General features: G+C 35.1%; 1 protein-coding gene across 2 annotated transcripts in view; it reads right to left on the reverse strand.

Annotated features, from left to right (window-relative positions):
• The window catches only part of LOC108746404 (neuronal acetylcholine receptor subunit alpha-7), a 255845-nt gene that overhangs the window by 126961 nt on the left and 102553 nt on the right, over positions 1 to 26331 (reverse strand). For both annotated transcript variants that reach the window (XM_018483143.1, XM_018483144.1), the window contains exon 5: positions 8186 to 8295. In XM_018483143.1, the coding sequence (XP_018338645.1) occupies positions 8186 to 8295 (110 nt within the window). The remainder of the gene's footprint in view (positions 1 to 8185; positions 8296 to 26331) is intronic.

Consider the following 26331-nt stretch of genomic DNA (forward strand, 5'->3'; position numbering starts at 1 on the left):
CGACATACGATATATAATACAGTGCTAATGAAACTATAGATAAATAAATTTTTTAAATGAGAGCAATATACGAGTGTCATCTACCGTCAAAAAATATTGAAAGGCAGATGACTTTTTTGAGGCGATGACGTATCTTACATATAATTTTTCGTATTTTGCATCACATCTTCGTTCGTAGGACAGGTAGAGGTAAAATAAACGGTTATTATATAATTCGGATCTAAACTGTCGATTGAGCTAATATTCAGAACTCGATCGGTCCAGCCTTTATTTAACAAACCGATAATTTCGGATGCTCGCTGACTCGCATAAAAGACACGAGGCGGTCTCGCGCTGCACGCCTACTTGGCGCGAGCCACTACCGTGTCTCTTGATTTTAATAATCCTCGGATGCACAATCTCATATTTTTCTTTTACCTATCAGATGTATATGTCACAGTCAAATTGTTAATTCAGTAAATGTATACATTTTCCGTAGTCTGCTGTAGTCAATGTATATATTTACTATACATAAATGTATGTATTGACTAGTGAATGTACATTTACTAAAGTTAATACTTTGACTGTGACATATGGAACACAATCTGGAACAGTGAAATAAATAAAATAAATCTTTGAGATAACAGTGTAAAGTAAAATAGATTCTGGGCAAGGAAAATCACCTCGGGGCTGTAAAACATAAAATGTACAGGATTATTTCAATTCTCCGAAGTACATCGGGGGTGCGAGAACTCGCGTTTCGGCCGCGAACGAAGTAAGACATTACCGCGGCCGCTTCATAAACTTTTCAGGAGTAGCTCGGCCGATGTGCTGTTCAATTCAAGGTGAACAAGTGCTCTCATAGCTGTGAAGGTGTTCAGACGAAACGAATTTTACGAGCCGCACATACATACACACACACACACACACACACACACACATACTCCGAGTCCCGCGGGTTAACGGCGGCTTAAATTTGATGGTAATGCCCGAAAGCACCTTCGAGCGGGATACTCGGGATTCGCTTTACGCTTCCGTAGGAAGCACCTTTTCCCTCGAAGGGACCAGCGAATAACCGTTCCCCGGAGCCGGTTACAAAATGGAAGCACACAGGACCCTCTATCGTTATCTTATTTACACTCTACCTTCTATAACAGGATCGAAACCGATATTTTCAAAATCCAACGCCCACAGGACTCGTTTTATATATAGTATAAGTACATACTGTGAGATAACCTGCTCCTGTTATCTCTGTTCACGTAGCTGTGATGGCAAAGAATCTTCGTTCCTCATCTCGATAAAGTGGCAAAAGTGGTATTAAAATTTTGAAAACGTTAACACTTGTCCCGGTAAAACAACCTATTATATATTGAAAGTACTCTCCTTTCGTAAAAATTAAAATTATTTTATCGTGTACGATATAAATGGTTTAATCTATAATTAAAATTCTGTGTAAACTTAAACAAGTAAAACAGGTAAACATCAACAGTGCTATCATAAAACGCAGTTTTTAGAAGGAAAGAAAAAAACATTGCGTTGTTGAAACTGGGTCGTCCATAGGATTAAGAACAGCGAGGTCGGAGTTTGTATATTTCGCGCTTAACAATGGAGAACGTGACGGTAGTTCCGATTCAGTAGATGCGACAGCAAACGTGAGCTTCAACCGGGAGCACGTAAAGTCGATGCACGGTGGTGAACACGTAATAAATCAAGCATCATCGAACCGGCGGGTTATTTCGTCGATTGTATGAAGCGCGATTGTTTTTGGAATAGGCGTGGAATGCTATCGGAACCACGAGACATCAGATAGATTTCGCACAGCTGCCTCGATAAACCATTCTCTTCGCCGAGGCCCCCATAAATTTTTTTTAGTCGATAATGGAAGCACATAAGTTAAATGATTTAACGGCCTACGATATACTTATCGGAGAATCGACGGTGTAATTTCTGGCGACGATTTATGTGTCTTGGTCGCTTCGAATGAGGTTGAGGAAATGTTTGCGGTCTGCCATGATGAAAATCCCATGGTCAACGTTTTACATGCGCACATTGTGTGTGCGGCAGAAAGCATATATACAATAAAACATTTTAAAATTATATTAGCCGTAGATTATTTGATTTTTATTCTGATATTTTAATTATGTTACTAATCTTTGTTATTTGCAAACTTTATAGGTATATGATTATATTATAATCAATATTATACTAGTCTATAAATGTGTGCGCATTCTCTTCATTTTTTAAAAGTATAGCAACATTCCAGTGCGTATTAACTGTAGCATGTTATCGTACGTAAATTTTACGTGAAAGTGAATGAGATCATTGAGCGCTAATCTATATCTTCAATGATTATCAGGAGGTCAATCTGCCATGCTAAAAATTAGGACAGGCGAGAACAAACTTTTAAAAATTTAGTATGTTATATGTCAGTTTAGGCCCCCTGATGATTAAATTATAACAGAGATGTGATAAGTGATTTCAATTTTTAATTTTGTTATTATATATTTTATTAGTAAGGCGAGCCGCGCATCATGCAAATACCTTATAAAATATATATCGCTTGGAGCGGTATGAAATGCATTGTTTATATTAAATACCCGCACACTAACGCGACTGCAACATCTGTCTTATGACATTCGTATTTTAAGATAAGTAGTATATGTTTCATGAGATTAATATCGCACGACTTCCATAGTTAGAAGAATTAAAGAGAGCCGCCAACAGTCACGTGACAATCTTTGTGGTTAGCCGGAGTAATTCTCAGAGTCATACTTTTGCCCGTAGTGCAAATACAAAGGAAGACCTAGTATTTTTAACTAAATTTATAAAAGCAGTTGAAAAACATCCATGTTTGTGGAATTATACATTAAAAGATTACAGTAAGAATGATATTACGGGTCATACGGTGGAAATCCGTTACAAAGGAATTGTGATACAGGTAAGTGTATGCACAAAGATTATGACGAACGATAAATGTTTTACCGTTTTAGTGTGCAATAAAATTGTCTTATAATATATAATGCACGTCGTATGTACATGTGTTATATCGCATACCGCATGTCATTCCAGTATACAGCACATCTAAGTTACGGAAGACATTTGACTACGTGCTCCATTAGCTTCATATCATTCAAGATTGAATTTGAGTATAGTTATTCTCTTTCCTCTCGCTGAAGTTAATAAATGAAATATTTGTCTTTATAAAGGTCAGAGTTGGGAAGTAACTCATTATTTGTAACACAGTTAAAGTTACTTTTTTCAGTAACTGCAACTTAACTTTGTTCCTTTCTTTCTGTCTATAACTTAATTTATAGCAAATTTGGTTGGGCGCATTAGTGCGCACTGATGCACATTAAAGCCGTTGCATTGATTAAATCAGAGTGTAGAAGTGAAATTAAATATTTTGAATTATAAAATACATATTTTATCTAATAGAGAGAGCACAATAAAGTATTGTATGTTGGGGATTTTACGTTTAACCAACATCTGTATTTATATTAAACATATATCTTTATGTCAATTTGTGTATGATAGCTTTAATGTGTACCAAAGCGCACTGTGTGTGAGTGTGTTACCAATCAAATTTATTATTAGTTATTTTTTGGTAACCAATTTAATAATTGGAGTTTTATATGATTACTTTATATATTTTAAATTTTTTCTTTAATATGGATCGATCAGTGATTATTTGTTGTGATTAGAATACATCTTTATCCCTAATAAAATCATCACATCTGCAAATGTCTGTATTAAGAATCAAACTAGAAGTCTTTTATATGTGAATGTTTAGTATAATAAAAAATCAAAATAAATCAGTAATGTTAGAAATGTAAAAAATTCTTGTATTTAAAATAGCAATGCAAAAAATTACAATAAATTAACAGAAAAATGACTGAAAAGTAACGACTAGCTACATTTTAAATCTTTATAAAATTATGACGGTAATTTGTGACAGTGACTAGTTATTTTTTAAGAAAAAAAACTGTAATTATAGTTACTTTTACAAGGTAACTTTCCGAATCCAGATAAAAGTCTTATAAATATTATTTTATCATTAATTTGATCATTAAAAGTGTAAAATGTATGAAAATCTGGTGTTACATTAATTAATTAAAAGTAGCCTATTTCCCCAGCACGTAAAATTTACCTATCAATATAGCAACAACAACTGTATCACTCAATGTCAGTAGCATTCTAGGATTAAATATCTGTCCTCTTATGAATGTCCCTGTGAACGCACATTTATATACGTATGAAATACGACACGAATGATTACGAATAAATGCGAGATTGCATGGACAGTATAGTACGTTATGGCGAACTGTCGATGAAACAATAAGCGCCCATTACAAATTGATCTCGGTATTCGCGGAGGGACAAGCAGCAAATTGAAAATGATCATTGAAGAGACCCATCGAAATCCAAGCTTAACTCATCCAATCATCAGTGTTCCTATCGATCTCTAATGTCACTTTTGATTAACAAGCCATCATTTATACTTTGGAGCCGTCTATTCGTATTCGCTACGTATCAGAAATTAAAAATTCCTATTTTTGTGTGTAAAAATCATTACCAAAAAAGAAAAGATCTTACTGAGCGCGTGTGTTCTTGAAAAATTAATTTCCGGTTTGCGCGTCGGTCACGGGAAAGTCGTCCAGTAGTCCCGAGTCATTGTACGCTCCCATGATACCCACAAAGGCAAAGTTTCCCCGAGACGAGACTTTAATTAATTGAAGTGATCCCGCACACTTTACCAGAGCGCCGGCAGTTCCTAGCGAGAAATTTCTCTCACTCCGACCTCGGGCTAGCTAACTTGGATAGTTGTTAGTTGCGGTCGGAGGTGGATTCGGCCTGTCTGGCTGACCATTTCCTCCTCTTTCCACTTAGTGTCTTTCACTTTTCTCATTGCACTTTCGAATCAGTCTACATATTGTCTTTCTCTGTCGTGTCCCCACGGCACGGTTTTGTCTTTTCCTTTTCCTATTTATCACGGTTAAATGTCACAGATCGTTTGATTCACTGCTTTATCCATCACTGCTCCACATCTATTTTGCTACCAATTTATTATTAAATTAGCCTGGTTGAAACTAATGTTATTTATATTCGAATTGTTATGACTATTTTTAATTTTACACCAGAAGTAATTACCATCACAAATCTTTTATGAACTAAACAAAATGTATAATTTATTGAGCGGTCTATTATCATATAGCGATTGACTAGTAACTTTACATACATACGTTTTTATTGTAAGTCAGTTTTTAAAATGTTCATTGAAAAAATGGTTTAATATAAACCGAAACGTAAAGACACAATATTTGTAATTATTTTAACATCATTGCCTAGCTAATTGACTCTTTTTATTGCTTATTTAATTAATTTTTAATTCTCTGACCCCCATTCAGATACTTATATATTTAATTTTGTTTAATAGCGTTTTTGTTTAAAATGCACAATCATTAAAAATTCTTTCCTCTGCTTAAATAATCTCAATAACTTCATATAAATTTCTTTATCTCTTTAACAATAGTTCTATTATCTATTTGCATTTTTTAAGAAATATTGTCTCTTCACGCTCTTCTATTTCTGATGACTATTTTTATCAAGAGCGCATTAACAGTATGACACAAACACTTCGTTTGTGATCATAATGTATGAGTTTGGAAAGGATTGATACACCAGATCAAACGCAGTTCTCGATTACACTTAATCTAAAATTTTGTAAGAAAAAAAGTGTTTCATTATGAGCTGCACCACTTGGCTCGAAATTTCATTCTGGATATGGATCACGATCCTAATCATATTTGATTGTTAATTCGGTCCAAGCCAATAGTCGTCGACAGTTGGTGACGAATATCTAATTTACGCCTGGTCGAACGACGAATATCCACGAACCGATCGAAAATAATCGGAGCGTGTAACGTACGTGAAGGAGGGAAGGGAGAATCTGGTTCAACCTCCAAATCGAAACGCTGTTATTTCATCCGCCGCTTTTATAATTAAACCGCCCGAATTTATTCGCTATTCCGTTTTCAATCACGACAGGATTAGTTAGTGCACAGTGGTTGTCGATATAAAAAAAAAATATATCGAAATTTACAGAAAACCAGTTTTTCACCCGATTATCAATGTTCTCTCCTGATATTTGTAACAAATCGCATTCCGTTCCATCTGATTACTCCGCGTCAGGCGATCAAAAACGTGTAACTTATGCATCAGCCGCATTGCATTAGTGCGAGGCACGAGAACGGACACGATGAAGCGGGCCGATCACGCGATCAACATTGTCCGCTTTGTTATCACGCGAATCGGCTGGTAGCGGGCGACGGAAGTATTAATTTTGCGGTTCGCCGAACGTGAATCGCATAAATGCGTTCACGTACAGCAGCCTGGAAATTGTATGTATTATGTATAACTAGTAGCCTATAAATACCTAAGACTAATTATTCTAGAGACTATGATAGAGAGAATGGCTGAGACTATAAGCCAGCCACGGCGCATCGTTCTAAAAAAAGAAGAGATTGTTTTAAGTCGGGGACGTGATTCTTGATTTGATATTTTTTCTCAACGCCAAGTTCGCTCCTCGAGCCATTTCAATCATAAAATAGTGATTGTCCAAACAATTTTCCTTGCAAATCTCTGCTTTTCCTCGCGAAACGTACAACGTGGTTGACTTAAGAATTTTTCGATAAATGAAAATGACTGGTACTTATGCAACTCGTTATATACTCTAGCCTTTCAATTAAAATCTGCGTAATAACTGCGTTCGAAAGTTTGGCTCGACTCGCTTCGCGATTTCGTACATTTATTATTACGACGAAATATAAATTGTATAGAGACCGATACGAAGCGAGAAGCGAGTCGATCCGTCATATAAGAAAAATTTCTACGATCGGGGTCAATAATTACGTGGATACAATATTTACAAATGAAAAATGTAAAGATATACATAGTACAAGAGTATATAAATGTATAATATATACTCGGCTCTTACTAGGATTCAAGTAAATGCATGCACTTCAGGGAATTTTAATATATAAAAGAAATATATATATATATATGTATATGTATAATATATATAATACTTTCGAATAAGAGAGATGCGAAGCAACACTAGGATAAAAGTTACGTACCCTTCGATTTTTTCTTTTTTTTTTTTAATACTACATTCGCAATACCGTAACGGCACGTGAAAAGAGTACGAGGTATACATCGAAAATAATTTACGCTCCGTATGGAGTGTCTCCAAGGGAGCGAACTTAAAGTTAATGAAAAAACTTTTGCTGCAGTGGCGCTACTGCCGCGCTATTTCTTAGCCGTCGCAGCTTTTCTGAAAAAGACATTCTTAAAAATCTTAATTCTCTCTCGTAAGAGTGCAGAGGGGGTGTGCCTTCCGGACAAGTGGCAGCTGTTTAAAATCCATCGAAGAAATTCAACGTGGGCTGCTTACTCGGGGCAAATATAGTTCGTGCAGTTTTATTTTTACGATAATAAAGTCGCACCAGTTTATTTCACGATTGTGATTGTACTTTTACGATTGTCATGTAGATACGAGTCGATATAAAATTGTTTGTATGGTTGTCGGTTTTTTGACGATTTCACGTAAACAGTAACTCTTGAAATATTGACAGCCTAGAATCGCGACCGAGCTAACAGAAATCCCATGGGTTAGTCTCATCGATACGTAGCAATTGCAGCTAAATCACGGTGAATTACTTAATATTGTGTAGAGGAATAGAAATTTCATGTAACGTAAACTCATCGTATATATTTATTTTCGCGTCTCAACAGATTCGATTGCCGTTATTCTCCGATTATTATAATGTGAGAAGAATTAGACTTTGCTCTCTCTCTTTTTACGCTGTTATTATCAATTCAAAATTATCTTGGTTTAAATATCTTCACGCAATTAGACCGTCTCAAATATTAAAATACTTGCCAAGTTTTAGAGCGCGAAATTTTGGGAAATCAGACTGTGGACGTGTATTTTTACTAGGCACATTTTATTAACACGATGATTATGAGCGTAGTTAATACGCGGCTTTTTGTCCGACCATTTCAATTAAGAATTCTATTATAGAAGGGACTGGCCAACCCTCCTCTCGCGCCCGAAACTGAAATGCTCCTAACAAATTTGTTAATCGAAGCTACTGGCTTGTCAATACAAAATGAGAGTTTCTACGCAGATGTAACGAGGCCAGATTACCTGTTGTACATGAGGATATCCGGTTTCCAAAGCTTGTTCGGCGTAATTCGAAGGTCCTTCACTCCGCCGTATTCAGACTCGTTCCACTGGAGATTATAGTCCGTCCACTCCTGCGCAAACACAGAAATGAAAAAATTATAAATTAAAAGGTATGAAATAACATTTCGAGCATTCTTCGAACATAGCGAAATAATTCTATTATAATTCATTTTCCCTAATAACTCAAATACTCTTTTACTTTTCTGTAGAAACATATGAAAGCATTACTGACAGAATGAATATCCATCTGAGTTTCAACAAAATCATCTAAATTAAGATTTTTATTATTTAATAAAACTATATATTTTAATATAAATACTATATATTTTAATTAATATCTATATAGAAAACGTAGAGAGAGACAATCATTGTATAATGATTGGACACTTTGTACCATGAGTACTTATATTTAGACGATAAATACGAAAATTGTTGCAATACATATAATAATATGAAATGGATAATCTGAGGTGATATTAATTCAGATTTAATTACGAGTACAATTTTCTCGTTTAATAAACGCAATGATTCTTTCGACAGTTTCGACCAATCCCCATTATGAGAAATAAATGTTCATATAATTTTCAATTTTCGTCTTTTTATACGAGTAATATAATTATAAAATCGGTATAGGCGCTTGACATTCGCTTTGACGTTTATATTATTGCGGCGATCGAACTTAGCACGCAAAACAACTATTATAGTGAATAATAATAATCTATGTTAAAATTTGAAATTGATTCAGAAAACTCCTTTGCGGTTGAAAATTGTTTAATTTAATCTTATATTGCGCATATTACAGAAACATACAGTACAGAATGCATATGAAAAATAAATATATTCTCCGAAAAGAATAAATTAATAAAATAGAATTAGTTTATTTATAGAGAAAAAAACTTTTATTTCATATCCTTTGATTTTCGAAATTGTTTAACTACAGAATTTTTACCAAAATATAATTTTGTCGTACACTTGATGTTACACATAATTTCGATAAAATTTCAAATAACGCTTTCCGAACTGCGCATCATCCATTCTCAGTATCCATGATAATAGACCGATGGATGTACAGAACCTTTGGCTGCGAATAAATTTGCACGAGTTAATTAATCCCTGTTGTATAAAAGATTAATTATTCGCGTAAATTCTATCTACTGATGAAGCCAGTTTGACCGGTTAAGTTAAGTAAAAAAAGATCGGAGAAAGAGAGAGAGAGAGAGAGAGAGAGAGAGAGAGAGAGAGTCAAATATGAATTTTACAGTCATATTTATCAGAGAACTCGTAAATAAACGAAACTCTTCTGAATCGTCAATTTGCGACGGTTTGTCATTCTAAAACTCGTAGCAGGGAGTGGTGTTATAGTTTAAGCTAAAAGCTACGTTCAACTTTGACGATCAAAGTTTATCGCGAAGACTCACATCTTACATGTACGATTAGTAATAAGGAATTATTCTCCAACGATATGAGACTCGATAATTTTGCGGAAATTGTAATCGCGAAGAAATTACGCGTAAATACAATGCGCCATGCGGAATAATTATAAACGGACAAAAGTAATAACAATAACTATACTCAGGATACACTGCGGATATCACACAGAAGCGAGTAATTTAAATTAGAATTATCACATTTATCGCGGTATGTATACCAGAGTGTAACTCTATATTTCATTTATATCGCGCGCCATATGATAAACCCGTGAGCGTTTTTAATCCAACGTCGCTGCTATTACCTCTGTATAAAGGGTGCGCAGGATTTATGCGAAAAATTATTATGAGAGAAATGGCATTGCGGGTAATGCGGAGAAAGGCATCTAAAGGATATACATCTGGCAAACTCAATAAATTATATTTTCCCTGTTTCGCGAGTTATATGTTCGTCTGAGAAGGATTCCTTTTGAAAACGATCCTTCGGCTCAATCCGGATATTCAACGGAGTCACGTATCAGTCGCTAAATATTCATCGTTACAGGCCGCGAAATGGCCGCGAATCAGAAAACTGATGGCAATACCTCGAGTGCGAAGAAGCCTGCGAATTCGGGGATAAGGCCGCGCGCGCGACATACGCGACCTGGTTTCGCGATCGCAACGACGATGATGCCGACGATGGCGACGGCGGCGATGGCGACGCGGCTTGCATAGAAAACATCGCACCAATGGCACGTTTCATAATGTATACTTCAATTTCCGGTCCGCGCGCCAAGTTCGCGGCGTTTGCTCATTAGATTACTCGGCTGAATTGCACAAACGAGAAATTCATCGGTTTCGCACAGCAAAGGCAGATGTGCCGAGATTTTCACGATTTTCCGTTTCCGTGCGATAACCGTCGTTTTTTTCGACGACACGCACGACTCGGAATCTTCATGTTGCGACTTACGGAAGCGAGGCATAATGAAGACCATCCCCAACGAGGATATTTCTCGAAAAATAACGTTTCGTCTTGTCAAACGACCGACTGTCGCCGGTGTATTTTATATCCGCTGCATTGTACTGTGCCAACTTTTGCCAAATTGTGTCGAGAGTTGAGATTCTTGATATTATACATGTGAATTGTGCACGCGCGCGCGCGCGCGCGCGCGTGTGTGTGTGTGTGTGAGAGAGAGAGAATGGAAGAGAAAAGAGCAGAAACTATACATTTTTAAAAATGTCGGTGTAAATTTAACATCCATGCGGTGTCTATATACTCACCATGTTGGTGTTAAATTAATATCAACATTAAATATTATGTCATAATTAAATTAATACCAACATAATGTGCATTTAAAATCCATGGTGTTCGATTAATCGATTATGTTGATGTTGAATTTAATGCCAATACAGAGAATAATAGAAACATCGTGTGGAATAAAGTTCACATCGCTATTTTTTACTACAAATTTTTTAATCGTTTGTAATTTAATGACAATATTGTAAAATAACACGAGGCTCATACAAAAACTATAAACTAATTTGAAAGTAAAGAGTAACAATTTTTTTATAAATTAAATTTTTTTTGTAGAAATGAGAAATAAGTAATGTTTATTTTTGCTGTTTCTTTTATAATACTGATTTGATAAAAACGTTGCAATTTTTTACGGCGATAACAATAACTAACTGAAAGCTGAGGTTGGAAAAGTCATTTTTTAAAAGCAATTTGTCACCATTATGTGTTATTTATTGAAAAAAATAACTTATTACTTGCGACGAGTTAAAATAGCATGTAAACGCGTCAATATGTTATTATTAAATGACAAGTTACTTTTTCTTTATTTTTTTACTCTTTTTACATTACTAAATCGTTACTACAAAAATAACAAAATTAACGGCGTCACTTTTTCCCTGATTTTTTTGTTATTAAAAAATAAAGTGCATTTTTAATTAACAGACTTTTGATTACCTTTCTACGTAATCTCGATTCTTTTGTGTACATTTTTCCTTCATTTTAGAAATTTTGAATATTCCCTTATAGTAGAACTCCGTTCTAGCTATCCAAAGATAGTGACGCATTACTTTGTGGATTGCCTCCATGTTATTGCAATTTTATTTACAATCTCTTTTGCCTTAATTATTTTATCAACTCTTTCTTGTTATGTTTAATTGAGGATTATATTGACACGATCTATGATTTTAGCGGTCGCCTTCGAACAGTTTCAATTTATTTGATTTTTCAATAATAAAAATTCTAATGTATAAAAAATTGTTTATTACTTTCGATGTAATTCTCGTATATATAAAGAGTAGACTTTCAAAATGTGTTTTGTCAAAAATTTATAATTTTCAAGAAACGAAAAAGAAAGCCACAAGAAAACTGCATGCTTTACAAAAAATTACATGTCAATCAGTGACATGTTAAACAGAATTGCTAAACAATTTAAACACAATTAATAACACAATTGCTAAAAATGTTAAACAAATGCATTTTGTTTGTCTTTAATTAAAAGACATAATGCACTTTGAATGTTTAGGTTTTTCCAGTATATAAACTGACGACGAAAAAAAAATCCTTTTTGAACATCCCAGAGTAGCTTATATAAATCTTTCATCATTGAACACTACGCCATCTCTAACTCAAAAATTGTTCCTCATACGTATAATAATATTTTAGTATAAATATATATATTTAAAAATATTTTCTATTAACGCAGTGTACCTATCTTATTGCGAGGTCAAATGCAGCGAACATTTTTAATAATAAATTTTTTAATAATAATAATAAATGGAAATTGCATTTTCGATAATTTCACGAATATTTTAAATATCACTTATAAATTCGGTATATTGGATACAGAGAATCATAAAAAATTAAAGCGAATCGTTATGTACACACATCTACGAGTATGAGTAAAATGTGCTAGCATTTGCCATTATTAGTACTGTGTAATAGCTGACAGTAGAATAACATTGATTGAGTATTCAATTAATGTGATTTGTACTTTAACATTAAGTTTGCGTAGTAAATGTCGATGGTTGACTCCAATGCGATATATTTAACTTTACAGCGGAAGATTTCAAACATTTACTTTTTAATTAATATGCTTCGACGGACGGGCGGTATCTTGATTTTCCAAATGGTAGCGAATTTTATACTTATTTACTTATTTAACATCGTATCAAGATGAATACTATCGTATAAATAATGTTGCGCATAACGCAGTAATATAGTAATACAGTTTCCAAGTTGGTCGGAAAATCTCTGCGGTAAAAAATACATCGTATTGTTTCATACAGCTAGTTGTACGACGAGTACACTATTACTTAACTTCGCGTGTATTCCCTTGTGTAGTAGGTACCGCAATACTTAACGAGCCATAACTCTCGTGTTTTCCGCCATCCGGGGCGTTAAGCTACTACCTTAATGCTATAATCGAACCCTTTCCACGTCAAAGCGAACGTGAGAGTGATGCAGAAGAAAAAAAATGGGGTCATCGGCCACGAGAGCTACTAACGCAGATAGCTGCTAATAAAAATCGTGTAAGATGTATGAAAAAAAAATGGTATCTCTAAATATAAATATATTTTCATTATACGGCTCATGTAAACTAGTTTATTCTTTTGTGCTAAGAGAAATGCAGTCTGCATTCCTTGCTTAAACGAAGTTTATAAGTGAAATGATCCGCGAGAAAACGCCCGAAACTCCGGCGATTAAAAAGGAAAACACGATGATGCTGCAAGTTACTTTCCTCGTCAAATAAAACAAAACTTTGAAACCATATCGGAGGCTAACTGCTATTAAAGTTAGTTCAAATTAAATAAACGGTCTCAACATAATAAACCTCCGATATAGAATCCACGTCGATTATGGCACGTAGATAAGATATTTTATATCGCGTGTAGCTATGAAATTTTTTTAGAATCCATAATAATATCGCGAGAGTCGTAGGACCGATGTTAAGAGATAAAAACTACCTGAAAATATAAAAATATACTGATAAAATACAAAGTCATGCAAAACTATAAACAGCTAAAAATATGAAAATAAATATGGAAAATATAATTACTAACAAAACAGATAACTATTTTTAAAATTTACGAAAACTTCGCTGTGATTGAAAGCAAAATAAGTCGGTATATTGACAGATTTTTGTATTAAAAACTTTTAGAAAGCCAATAGACTTTGTTCTTATATGTATGCGGAAAAACTTTCATTGTGTGCGCGAATCAAACTTTTGTAGTCAGTAGGTAATCGAACAGTAGCGTTGTAGTAATAATTTCTTACACAATTTTTGCATTGTGCAAGTATTGTTTAATAAGAAAATAGTACAGTAAACAAAAAGTCAGTACTATGATGTTACTACAACAATATTCAATATAATGTGATATTAACATAAATCAATATTTAACGTGGCGTTTTCAAATATATTATATTTAACGTAATATCATTATAAACAAATTTTCACACTAATTTAAAGATTTTGATGTTGCGGTAATATTAAATCAACATTTCAGAAATGTTAAATTGTAATATTGCGAAATAATGAAAAGATATCTCAGAAAGTTACTTTCAAGTAATTAAAGTAAGCATTGCAATTAAACATTCAATCTTATATAATATAAAATTCAAGAATATTAAGTTCCTAAATTAATTTTTTTATAAAATTAAATAAAATACTTGTAAAATATTTATGTACTTTCATCTTGCAGATTTTAGATTTCCTTCTAGAGATCATGTCATTACACGATGAAAAATCTTATAATACTGTGTTTTTTATTCCCATTAAGTAATTTTTTATATTACAAGAAATATTATTCCTCCGCATCCATTTGAAGGTGGCACTGCGTACTGTTCTTTGTTTATTTTATTAAGTTGCTCAATGTTGCTACAACGTTCCAGCAACATTAACAATCAATATAGAAAAATTAACACAGATTTAACATTAAAAAAACATTCAAGATTCAATATTACGTCTCACTGATGTGCTTTGAACATTCTATATTATATTTGTAAAATATTTGGAGATTATATTATAAAAACATTTTTAAATAATCAGGAATATATTATTATTAATATTTCAATAACATTTACAAAATATTATATGAAAACTTAATAAATTAGTATCTTGAAATCAATACTTCAAAATGCTGATCTAATATATTTCTTGCTTTTACTGACCTATATAAATATGATATAAAAAGATTCATAGAAAACATAATATTCAGTCCGCCTTCGCATAAAAAAATATATTGTTGTTGTGAAAGAAAAATCGATTGGATCGAATATAACAATTCTTCGTTGTTTATATTACGAACGTACAAATAATGCCGAAGGAAGTTTTACATAAAACATTCCGTTCTCTGGTTAGCGAGAGAGTTCTCGAGAGAGTACCTCGTTTATTTCGTTTTAATGTAGAAGGAAGAGCGCAGATTGCACAGCGTGCTAGAATCGTTAATCAGCAGGTTAAGAAATCGTGAATTACGGAGGCGTTCCTCCCACGACTAGAATAGGACGTGCGGGCAGTTACGCACACATGCTATCCATCCTCGGATGGCCACAATGGGTAGGCGTATGCATTCTACCGTCCCCCTCGCGCGCGCATTAATGCAATGCGTGCCTCAGGTTAAGGTCGGAGGGCTATATACGGCGATCTTCCGAAACCGCAGCCGAAACCCAACGCGGTCGTAACACCGCGTTGACCGGCGCGGTGATTCCGAGGATCGGATTCGTCTACGAGCTGAGATAGTAAATTACCGCGGCGTACATTTGGCGTATATACATTCGTGGTTCAGTACCGTGATTTACAATAGTCAGTTCAAATTGCGCGAATTAATTACAGCGAGCAGCATAAGAGCTTTCGCTTCGTTCAATTTCGCTGACTTTTTGTGCAATAAATTATCGACGAGTAATTTACAGTTTTACGAGCGACAATATTTTCTCCTTTGGTATGATGTAACGCACTTTTGTCCGCGGTTCGCTATGATCATTTCATCCCCTATTTTACCCTCTGTACATTTTTTACTTTGCATTTCGGATACATTTTGTATCGATTAATCTGTTGTGCGCGTGCGTTTACTGGGTAAATATTTATCTATCGACTGGCAATATCAGAAACCTAATTATGTGGTCTTTACACGGCGCATGGTAAAATACATTCCTTGCTGTTTTATTCATTCAAGTTTGAGATGAATTCAAAGCCGTAAGCTTTTACAAGAGTGCGCGGAACGAAATATAAAAATGATTTCCATCTGTTTGGAGTGTCATATAGATTTACGTTACGGCGGATATGACGTAGTCATACGCGGATGAAATATGACGCTGTATCTAGCGTGATGTAAAGTCATAAATGTCTAAAAGACAAAAAATATTTGACGTAATTCCACCGAGTTTGCCTATGAAGACGAAATAGTTTAATAAAAAAAGAAAGAGCTTAATAAAAAAGAATATGACATTAGAACATTTGTTAGATTGGAGAGAAAGACGAACCGTGTAAAGTGCTTTTGCAAACTTCAATTACGTACGATGTGCAGGCTGACATTACGAGAAACCCCGTAATCGTAATCGTAAAGTTACTATTATGTTTTTGTCGAATAGAGTTGAGACGCATGATGATAAGCGGAAATTTCATTGGTCGTTTATATCATAGCGTAACGAGGAATGGTACGAGAGAGAAATTATTGATCTCGTTAGGATAATTAGAGTTATCGGATTATGCGGTGAAGGAGATTTAGCCTAGAAGCGGAGTTAACTTGCGTGGGCTGACTTTGGATCGATTACGACGACATTTGGAATCATGTACTCGTCTGAATTGTTAATTTTACCAAATGGATGGAATCTTCAGGAAAAAAGGAGAAAGAAAGAGGAGGGGGGAGGGGGAGAGGGGGAGGGAGAAAATAAATCGCGATTTTCCATATTTTGCATAACCCGAGGAAATTCATATTTTATATTAACTAGCCTCATTTTTCAATGAAGATTTCGTTTCGTATGCGAGGAATAACAAGTGCGCAAGATTTTGTCCGTAGCAGAATGCTTCCCGCCCGTTCACTGTAGAATGAAAGCCGCCACCCTCATTTATTTATCCTAATAATTTTAAATATGGCTGTCTAAAAGTATAATAGATACAGGCGATAAAAACCGCGATAGAGAGAGAGATTCGTCTTATTGTTAGTGAAACGGCATCGCGTTGATCGCGAATTTCAGAAACCACCCTCGCGAAGTGTAGCACGTCAGCTGTTCTCCCCGAGTCTGGATTATTCTCGTCACGCTTTTACATGCTCCGAGGATCCGTTTGTGAAACCTTCTCCAGCTACTTATGCCATTAGCCCTACGGGAACTGCGAGTAATTGAATACCGAAGGTACACATAGTCAGCTCAGCCAGTGACTTTTTGGATAATGCTTTTCAAACTTTAAGTGTAAGCCCTAAATCTCTCTATGTTAAATACAACAACAGACGTTGTTAAACTACATCTGGTTTTCGCCGAGTTCGACTTAACGAAATTTTCGTCGAACGTGCGTACGTGAGAGACTTGCGACAGGCGACAATTAATTCAATTTTCGGGAAAGTACGACAATAGGGAGGAAGAGAAAAGGGTGAAGGAGAGGGAATTAGTTAGAGGATACACGCGGAACGGCATTCTACAGGTAGATAATCCGTTTTGCGGAAAAACAATTTTATATACATAAGTGTTTGCATCGATTAACATTAATGTCGTTTCAAAGCTCGTTGTAAGCAAATTTTCACCGCGAAATGAGCAGTCGCAGAGCGCGCTTAGAAATAAACGGACATTAATTAGCGCGCTGCTTGCAATCAGTCATGTTGACACGGTTGACCGCTGACAATTTGTTACCCGATCAACGGACCGTGTTTATTTGTTTAACAATTCAGATTAAACAAACGCCTCCGTACCTCCGAGTTCTCCGTTAAAGATGCATGCGTGCCCAGATTCGATAAATTGCCGACGGGTATGCACGTTGTATGTTACACACAGTACCTTACAATATCGTAAACGTGCACATGTGGTGCATACATACAATCGAAATTTTTTAGATCTCGCTTTTTTATCGACCATGTATGTTCTTTTACTCGAGAGATTTTCTTCATCTTGTATGTACCGTTATGCATGATCTATTTCACATTTTAGTGTGACGAGAAACGCGAGGAAGCACATAAGCTGCATTTTCAAATCCTCGGCTCGCAACGTTTTATACCTGCGTTATCAGCAGAGATTACAGTGGCCGGATGCAGGCGTACGAATGTCTACTTTGTGAGAGCTTCATGTCCTGTGAGTCCTTCATGTCACAGGGCAAGAAGTTGATGGTCCAACTCATTTTGATAAGCATCGGTATCTTGTCTCATTTATTTTGCGTACGTGAGCTTTTCCGCTTTCGTTCAGAATTTACGAGAGGATCAGACCAACTGATCCTTGCAAAAGATGGGTTCGAAGTTTCTTTGACTTTGAAGACTCTTTAGAAGACAAAAAGATAAAACCATGATAGATGCTTTCGTTGACGATGTACAATTCAGCAAGATTGAACAACAAGACTGCTCCGCGGCATTTATTGCAGCTAAATTTGACCGTGCACGTTGTGCGCGACGTGAAACGAAATTAAATTTGATAAAAGATCGGCCGTACATCGTGACCATACTACGCTCCGCATAGGTCGTGCGCGAGATTTACGAACATGGTTGCACGGGCGCCCGCGATTATTAATCAAGCTTACCTTCCCGAACTTGCCACAACGTTATTAGCTAGAAGCTCCCGCATCGTAAGTCCAATAAGCATTAATTGCTGCGTATTGATATTTACTAGTTAATTAGACTATCTGCGATCTAATCTTCTCTAAGTACCCATGACGTGTGGACTAATACCGCAGAAAATGGTAGAGAGTGCTTATTAAACACTGAAAAAAGTTTGGCAATAATAATCACGCCTAAATGGTAGTTATTGAAGCTTTCGTGATATAAATTCGATAAAAAATGGTTGGTTAATACAACCAAAACCAATTAAATGCTAATCTTTAAATATTATGTTACTTTCGTAATCATTATCGACCCTAAACGTAGCTCATACATGCGGAGCCAGCGGGAATCCTAGATATCTTCCTAAACTACATTGTGAAAAATTGTTTGTAATAAATGTTTTTCACAATTTTACATACTTATAAGTTACGTAACCTTATTCCTCAGATTTTTATCTTTAAAATAAACAAGTATAAAAATAGGAGAACAAGATTTTAGAAATTGTACACTATTAAATTAAATAGTGACAAATTTAATTATCGTTTTAATAAAAAAACAACAATATATCTAGTAGGAGCAGTAGTGACTCACATTAGATTAAATTTGATACAATAGATTTAAAAGTGAAGAAATCAATAACAAAAAAAATCAGATTTCACTGTAAGATACACGCACACTACGTGCGTAGTCTGATTCAATCATGTATCGCACAAAATGACATTTGACTTTTCTCTTGTAATTAGAGCGACTTATTATCCTATCACGTATCACAAAATTGTTAACATTTAAGAGTATTCGTAATAGCAACAATGTTATAGATAGACAGTCCGAAACATTTAACGCAATGTGATACCTTATCGCCATTAGTCATCGGCGTAACTCCGTGCAGATATTAATACAAGTGCATTCGCAGTAGCCTTTGACACCATATTCCGTTACAATTCAATGGCATTAGTTCCTAGATGAAAACAGTAATATCTCTTTTCCGGCTCTCATATTTCAGCAATTAAGGATCTCGATTTACGGTGCGGCTCTTGCACATTTTAATCGTGATTTTTCTTTCGCGGCGCATGCTACAGAGGTCGTGTCTCCTTTGAAAATGTTCAGTTAAAGCCATCATCCATCCTATCCAAGTTCATTGAGCGTTGATGCTCCTATCCGCAACCGCTCACGCCACCGTAACTCCTCCTAATGATAACAGCTAACTGACCGCAGCGTATGTATACCTACAACGAACATGTGTGTACGCGATGATCTATAGGTAAGGGACTTAGCGTCCATCCTCCTTTGTGTCGCCTCTCTTCGTTTGAACGAGGCGATGAAGCGATCAAGTTTGTTTTACTTAGTTAGAGCAAAACTTTGTAAATTATGCATTAATTAGGTACTAGTTGTAAGTTCTACATATAATTATAAATAAAATTTATATCTTCTTTCTATTAGTTACATGTGCCTTCATTATTCTTCTAAAACCGCATTTTTCAGTCTTCTTTTCTAAACACTCAAGAGAAGTGTTTAATTTTAACATACATTGAAATGTTTTATTCTTATCTTCATTTTTTGAACACTTAAAGATGTTTTAGTTTTGAATATTTTCAATAAGTAAAACACTATGTATTTTAATGTAATAAAATTATTATAAACACTCCTTTTTTGAGTAATGTGCATAAAAATTTTAATATAAATCTCAATTTTGCACACAACATTTCGATTCAAATTTCACATTTAAGTACTTTATTTAAACATTTCAGTTAAATTGAAAATATTTCAGTTAAATCAAAAATGCAACTGATATTGCACACAAAGTGGGAAGATAGATTTCCATTTCATTGGAGTTGGCTTTCAGCATGGTTGCATAATACGCATCAATGTGAATGAATTATCGATGGATTGCTTTATGCGCATGATTCTATGAATTATCTCGCCACGAGTATATTGTCCGGTGAAATTTGAGAGGTATTTCTGGTCAGCGACTCAAGTATAGCGCAATCGTGTAACAAAAGTAGCGGTATAATTGCTTACGGCATAACAATGTCCCAGGCGTGTGCGCGAATGTTTCACAATCATAATTGGGTTTCGTTCGAATCCACTTCACTGCGACTGTTAATTTTTGCGACAATGGATCACTGGGTACAAATGTACGCAGACAAGGCGCGGTCCAATCAAAACTCGATACTTTATACGAAACACAAAATACGTTTCACATGGAAAAGGCTATAATACCGCAATTACGATTATGCCTAGAACCGCGTTCTTGTACTCATACGTCCTTCTAGAACTTTGTGAGCGTGAATTAGGGATAATTACTGTTGAAATTGTGACATTGCCGGTTGAGTGGCCCTGCAGGACGGTCTACAGGAAAGCGCTGCTACAGTTCAACAAAATTTTGGATGCACACGGTAATTAAGGATAATTGCTTGCGAAACGCTAACAGGATCTGTGAGGCATTCGGGACGCTGCGCGGACAGCTGCGGGGCGTTTCTACGAAATTTTGGATGTGCGAAATTAGAGATAGTGGAGGAATCTCTGGCGAAACATTAAACTGAAATAGATCTTATTTCTCGATCTTACATTATATACCCTATATCACGGTTAATATGAATCAAAATATAAATTATCGTCCTACGTAATATTAATCAAAATATGCACGCAAAATAAATTAAAACATGTAATCGTTCGCAATTTGTGCAGCAAATAAATTAAATAAAAAAATATCCTGTTTTTCGTTCAATTATTAGAATAACGAGGAAACAAAAACGAGTAAATATGAATCTAGTACGATGCAAAGGTATGAGAGGGAGAAGTAAAGAGAAGCCAATACCTCTTCAATATAATATTAAATAGTTAAATAATTCACTCAGAGAGAGAGAGAGAGAGAGAGAGAGAGAGAGAGAGAGAGAGGCGATATTGTAACTTCAATTATATACTGCGAGGTGGCAGCTGCTTATTTGAATACCGACGAAATTGCGAATGCACCGACGAGAAACGAGAGAACACGAACCGGGGATCGGAGAGTTTGCGTCTAAGCTTTTCAGAGCTATAGGTCTCGAGCTCTGGTCTAACGAAGGATTTCCGTGGACGACAATGGCATGATAATTGGCGTCTTTACGTTGACCCTCCAGCATGAGAGTGTCACCGACTGCACTTTCGCCATATAGAGTAATACGGAATCGCATAAAGTCTATCCCGTTAAACGCTTCTCCAGACTATTCGAATTGCATTTGAACACGCCCGAATCAACGCTATAGTTATTTAGTACGTAAATGTTTTTACTTAATTAGCGTATGTCTTAGGGCGTTCACAGTGCCATTTATTTATCCACACAGGCAAATAATTAATTCCTCTATAAATCGCATTTTCGGGAGCGGACGGTTTAATTTCGATGAGTTTCGCGTCGGATGAATTCGTTTAATCGAGATCGTTATTCTAGAGCAAATGTGCGAATTTCAAACTGTCGTAAAACGGAAACGATAATCGCTGTATTGCTAAGAAGTCCATTTACGAGAACATAAAATATAAACCAATTTAAATAAGATTTTTCGAAATTACAAACGTCCGTAAAAAGCCAATTAAATCCCTCACGATAAAAAGTTGTAGTCATTTATATGTTTTGTTATTTCATTATGTTGATAGTAACACTAAGGAAACGTGTAGAAATTTAGCTCATTATATGCAAAGCATTAATATAAATTGGTAAGATTAATATAAATTGGTAAGAAAAATGAGAAAATAGATATTAAAAAAATATAGATATTAAAAATAGTATTATATGCTATTTATTCGTACAATATACAAATAAGATATATTATGAATATTCCTAATGCTTATTTGTTAATGCTTAATATTAACAAGTTAATGACACTTCTATCGAATCATTGAATTAATTACGTTCCAAGCGATGTGATTATTCCTTCTACATATGTTAAATCATTTTCCACGAACAAATCGATTAGTTCCAGAACAATTTCAGAAATTAATTATGCACTACGAGTTTTTTGTCTCTCGGAGAAAATTATTATGATTTGCCTTCCGAATATCTCTGTCCCGCTTTATTTTGATATTTTTATTTATCCTCACATTTAAACATAAATATATAATTAATTGTCGTGTAACTCATCAATCACGATTTCAAAACAGCCAATCTCCCAATCGCAAGTAATCGTGACATAAATGAATGTTTAAATCGCGATTTTTGTCGACCATACATAATAAGAATAGACTGCGCATTTCTATGAAGTTGCTACTATTGTTGAAAGCGGTAGCTCGAAACATATTCTCTTTCTTTAAAATATCAACTTGAAAAGACATGCTGATATATTCAATTCTTTCTAACGGAACACCGAAGCTAAAATCAGGGAATACGTAGTAGTCTAGGTATTACGTTTATGGTGCCACCGAGAAGAAAGCACAGATATAAGAATAACGAAAACAAGCGAAACGGAAGTGCAAGCTCGTTCACTCGTGCGTTACATTCTTGTTTTCACCGGAGTGCAATCGTGCGCGCCTCACACTCCTATAATGTGATGCATCAAAGTGTAACTATCTCAGAGAGTTATCGCTAAGTATGCGAGAGAACTTTCGGATCACGTAATATAATACATGCACAGAACATTTATGTGCGAAGCATTAATCTACAAAAATAGAACCTTCACCATTGAGTGCGTATAAGATATGGAGGAGAGTTCGCTGTATATGGTAGGTTTCACGTCGAACCTCTTGGGAATATCGAGCACGAACTGGCGTCCTTTCCCGTTTCTGTCAAAGGAAACTCGGATTTTTATGCGAACGAAGTCGAGGTCAAATTCTTTGTTGAAAATGTCATTGTACGTATCGTCTGTTTGTCTCTCGGACATCCCCTCCGTCCTATGGTATTCTTATGGATTGTACGTGAACCTTTCGCAAATCTTTCTCTCGCCTTTGCCGTTCACGTTTCCTGAAGTACGGATAATAATACTTTCCAGTTCCGTAGGACAAACATATCATGCGCATGTAAATGCAGTCACGCGCAAGCCCTGACGCATCCCAAATTTTTTACATGACACGCGGCCGCTTTTAACCTTTTGCGAAATGGATCACAAAAGCTATTTCGCTGCAAGTGCCATATTTCATCCTACTAAGTACCATATCTCGTTGTAGATTTTAATATAAAATTTAATTACAAAAAGGGAAATGTATGTATATGTATATTCATGAGAAATGAATTTTATTAATGTAAATAATTATTTACGAGTACAGCAATCATTTATATTTATATTCGCTCTGACGCGTTTGGATATAACGTGAAAAGCTTTATTTCAATACTTAAATTATATGCCGAACTATATAGTAACTTCAAATTCAAATTCAAATTAACGCCGAAAAATTTAGAACTAAAAAACATGTTATATATATAATATATGTAGCGATACTAGCAATTCTGCGCTGATTATTCGACGACCGTTCAAAGTATCGGGAAAATGTTCAACGCTCCAATTTTAATCATTTTAAATGATCGTTCTCTTCGCTTTTAATTAATACCGTTAAATCACCGAGTCGCGAAAGCTTCCGACTAGCAAAGTTGGCAAATACGAAGTGAAATTCCACAATTTTAGAGATATCTCGAGTCTTCCTCTGCCGTAGAGAGTGACATGCCTCGTCAGGGTATATGTGTCTCTGATAATCTCTACGGCGACAATCACACAATGAGATTCATCCACATGGAAAAATGACGGAACTATTCGCGAAGCGAATTCGACGAAAGTCTCTCGCGCAGAAATAAAGGCGGTAAAAGTCTCTCTGCCGCAGACGATAGTTGCCTGCTGCGAGTTCATACCTAATGGTTTCATAAAATTGAACGTGAATGTATTCTTCAGTTCACATGTGATCTTGTAAAAGTCTTGGTAAAAGTATAATATTATAGGGTATTTAAAAAATTTCTTTTTCACAGTGCAAATTTCTGTTACTTCATTAATAAATTTTAAGTTAATTTTTTTATTAGATACAATATTTTGTAAGATATCCTTCTTATTTTTTTCTTAATTTTCAGTGGTGAATGTTTCAGTAAAATTACAAAATTAAGATTCTGTTACGATAAAATTCACTTGAAATTGTCTGAAGATTTTTCAATTAACTCATTAACTTTCTCACTTATTAAAAGAGTCAAAACTTAGCTTGTAAAAAAACCTTTAATTTCCATCATCCTGTAATTTAAGAAGTACTGAAGGCTTGATATTTCTAAAAAAATTTGCAATTAAAAAAAAAGATGCGATTTTCAAATTCGCAACATATCTACATCGCAAAACTTTCGTCGGTTTTATCGAGCACTCGAGTTTAGTATACACTCGGGTAGAATTTTAAAACGTCTCTTTTTCTTATAAGTCGTATTTTTATAATATGTTAATGTTGTTAGATCAGTATTGTTTGGGATTTGTATAATTTTAGTATTAATTTGATGTGTGTCAAAAGAAGATGAATAAAATGGCTAGATCTTGGTCTAAACAATAGAATTTTTTTTGCATATTTTCTTGTATTTTTTAATCATTTGCAAACGTTTATTTTGAAAATTGCATTAAAAATAGCACAATTTTATCGAAATCTCAGCTTTGATTGCAATTTTCAACATTTTTCCATTAGCGTGAAATTAACGTTTGGGAACAATTCAGCATATCAAATGAAATAAAAAAAACGTACATCTTTTATCTATTTAAAATAATTTAATCTTCTATCTAGTTAAAATAAAACCATCTTTATCTTACCAACTGTAAGATACGTGTAATTGATCTTATCTTTATCTAGATAATTTTGAGTCTGAGCAAAACGCTTATCGTATATATAATACAAGTAAGTTCTCGAATTGTGTAACAGTTCAAATTATGTTAATACATCAAAGAGTCAAATATCAATCAGGTTAATTGGAAGATACGATATACATCAGTTCTACTATTGGCATAACCTAATTATTGGCATAACTATATGCTTTCCTTATATCGAAGTGGTAATCCACAATCGGTACTGAATTTTCAGGTCTTCATATTAGCACGAATTAGGAAGATCAAGTGAAACCTACTATTCTACATATCGTGTCTTGTAGGTGAATCTATGCTAATGCCTGGAGATGGAGGAGGATTATGATGGATGTTTGTGATATGTACGCGTTTCTGTGTATGTGCGTGCATATGTGTCAGGATACGCACTTCCAAGGATCGAGCGGGGCAGTCAATTCTGGGCATGATAGAGTCAGGCCGGGGGCTGTAGGGTTAAATGCGAGTGAGCGAATGCACTTTGCGGAGATTAGATAGATAGGAAGAACGCGATTCTGACTAAGCGTCGCTCCCGGCGTCTTGTATGTATATTATATATATATGTGTGTGTGTGTGTGTGTGTGTGTGTGTGTGTGTGTGTGTGTGTGTGTGTGTGTGTGTGCGCGCGCGTGCGTGCGTGCGTGCGTGCGTGCGTGCGTGCGTGTATAGAACGCGGTTTCTCCTTCTAGATATAGCGACACTATAATAACACCGTGCATCGCCTGGTGAACCGTGATCATCGTTAAACTCTCGAATTTGAACTTGCGATTATCGCAATTGATTAAAGATGTATGTAGGCGAATACGTAAAGATAACATACATCGATAAGCTACGCTCGTTTACGTATGTTTCGCAAATTGGAATTGCTTTGTATAGAAACATATGCGAACACATGACAATGCCAGGCCATCGTTTTACGGCATCTCGTTGTAATGAACGGTTTTGTTGCATCTATGTCGATACTTTCAATTTTCACATAATGACACGAGTACGCCGAGCTGGTCTGAAAAAAAATGGGAAGTAGTTGGAAAGACATTTTATCGAGAAAAATGTATAACGCTGTAAGTTTTTTACTGTTTTCCGATTCTGCACTATTTTCGAATGCGGAACATTGCATGAACGAGAAATAAATGAAAAGCTATTATTGCATGTGATGGCTCTTTTGTTGTAATATATATAT

The sequence above is a fragment of the Trachymyrmex septentrionalis genome, unplaced genomic scaffold, assembly GCF_001594115.1.
Source record: "Trachymyrmex septentrionalis isolate Tsep2-gDNA-1 unplaced genomic scaffold, Tsep1.0 scaffold17, whole genome shotgun sequence".
Taxonomy (NCBI): Eukaryota; Metazoa; Arthropoda; class Insecta; order Hymenoptera; family Formicidae; genus Trachymyrmex; species Trachymyrmex septentrionalis.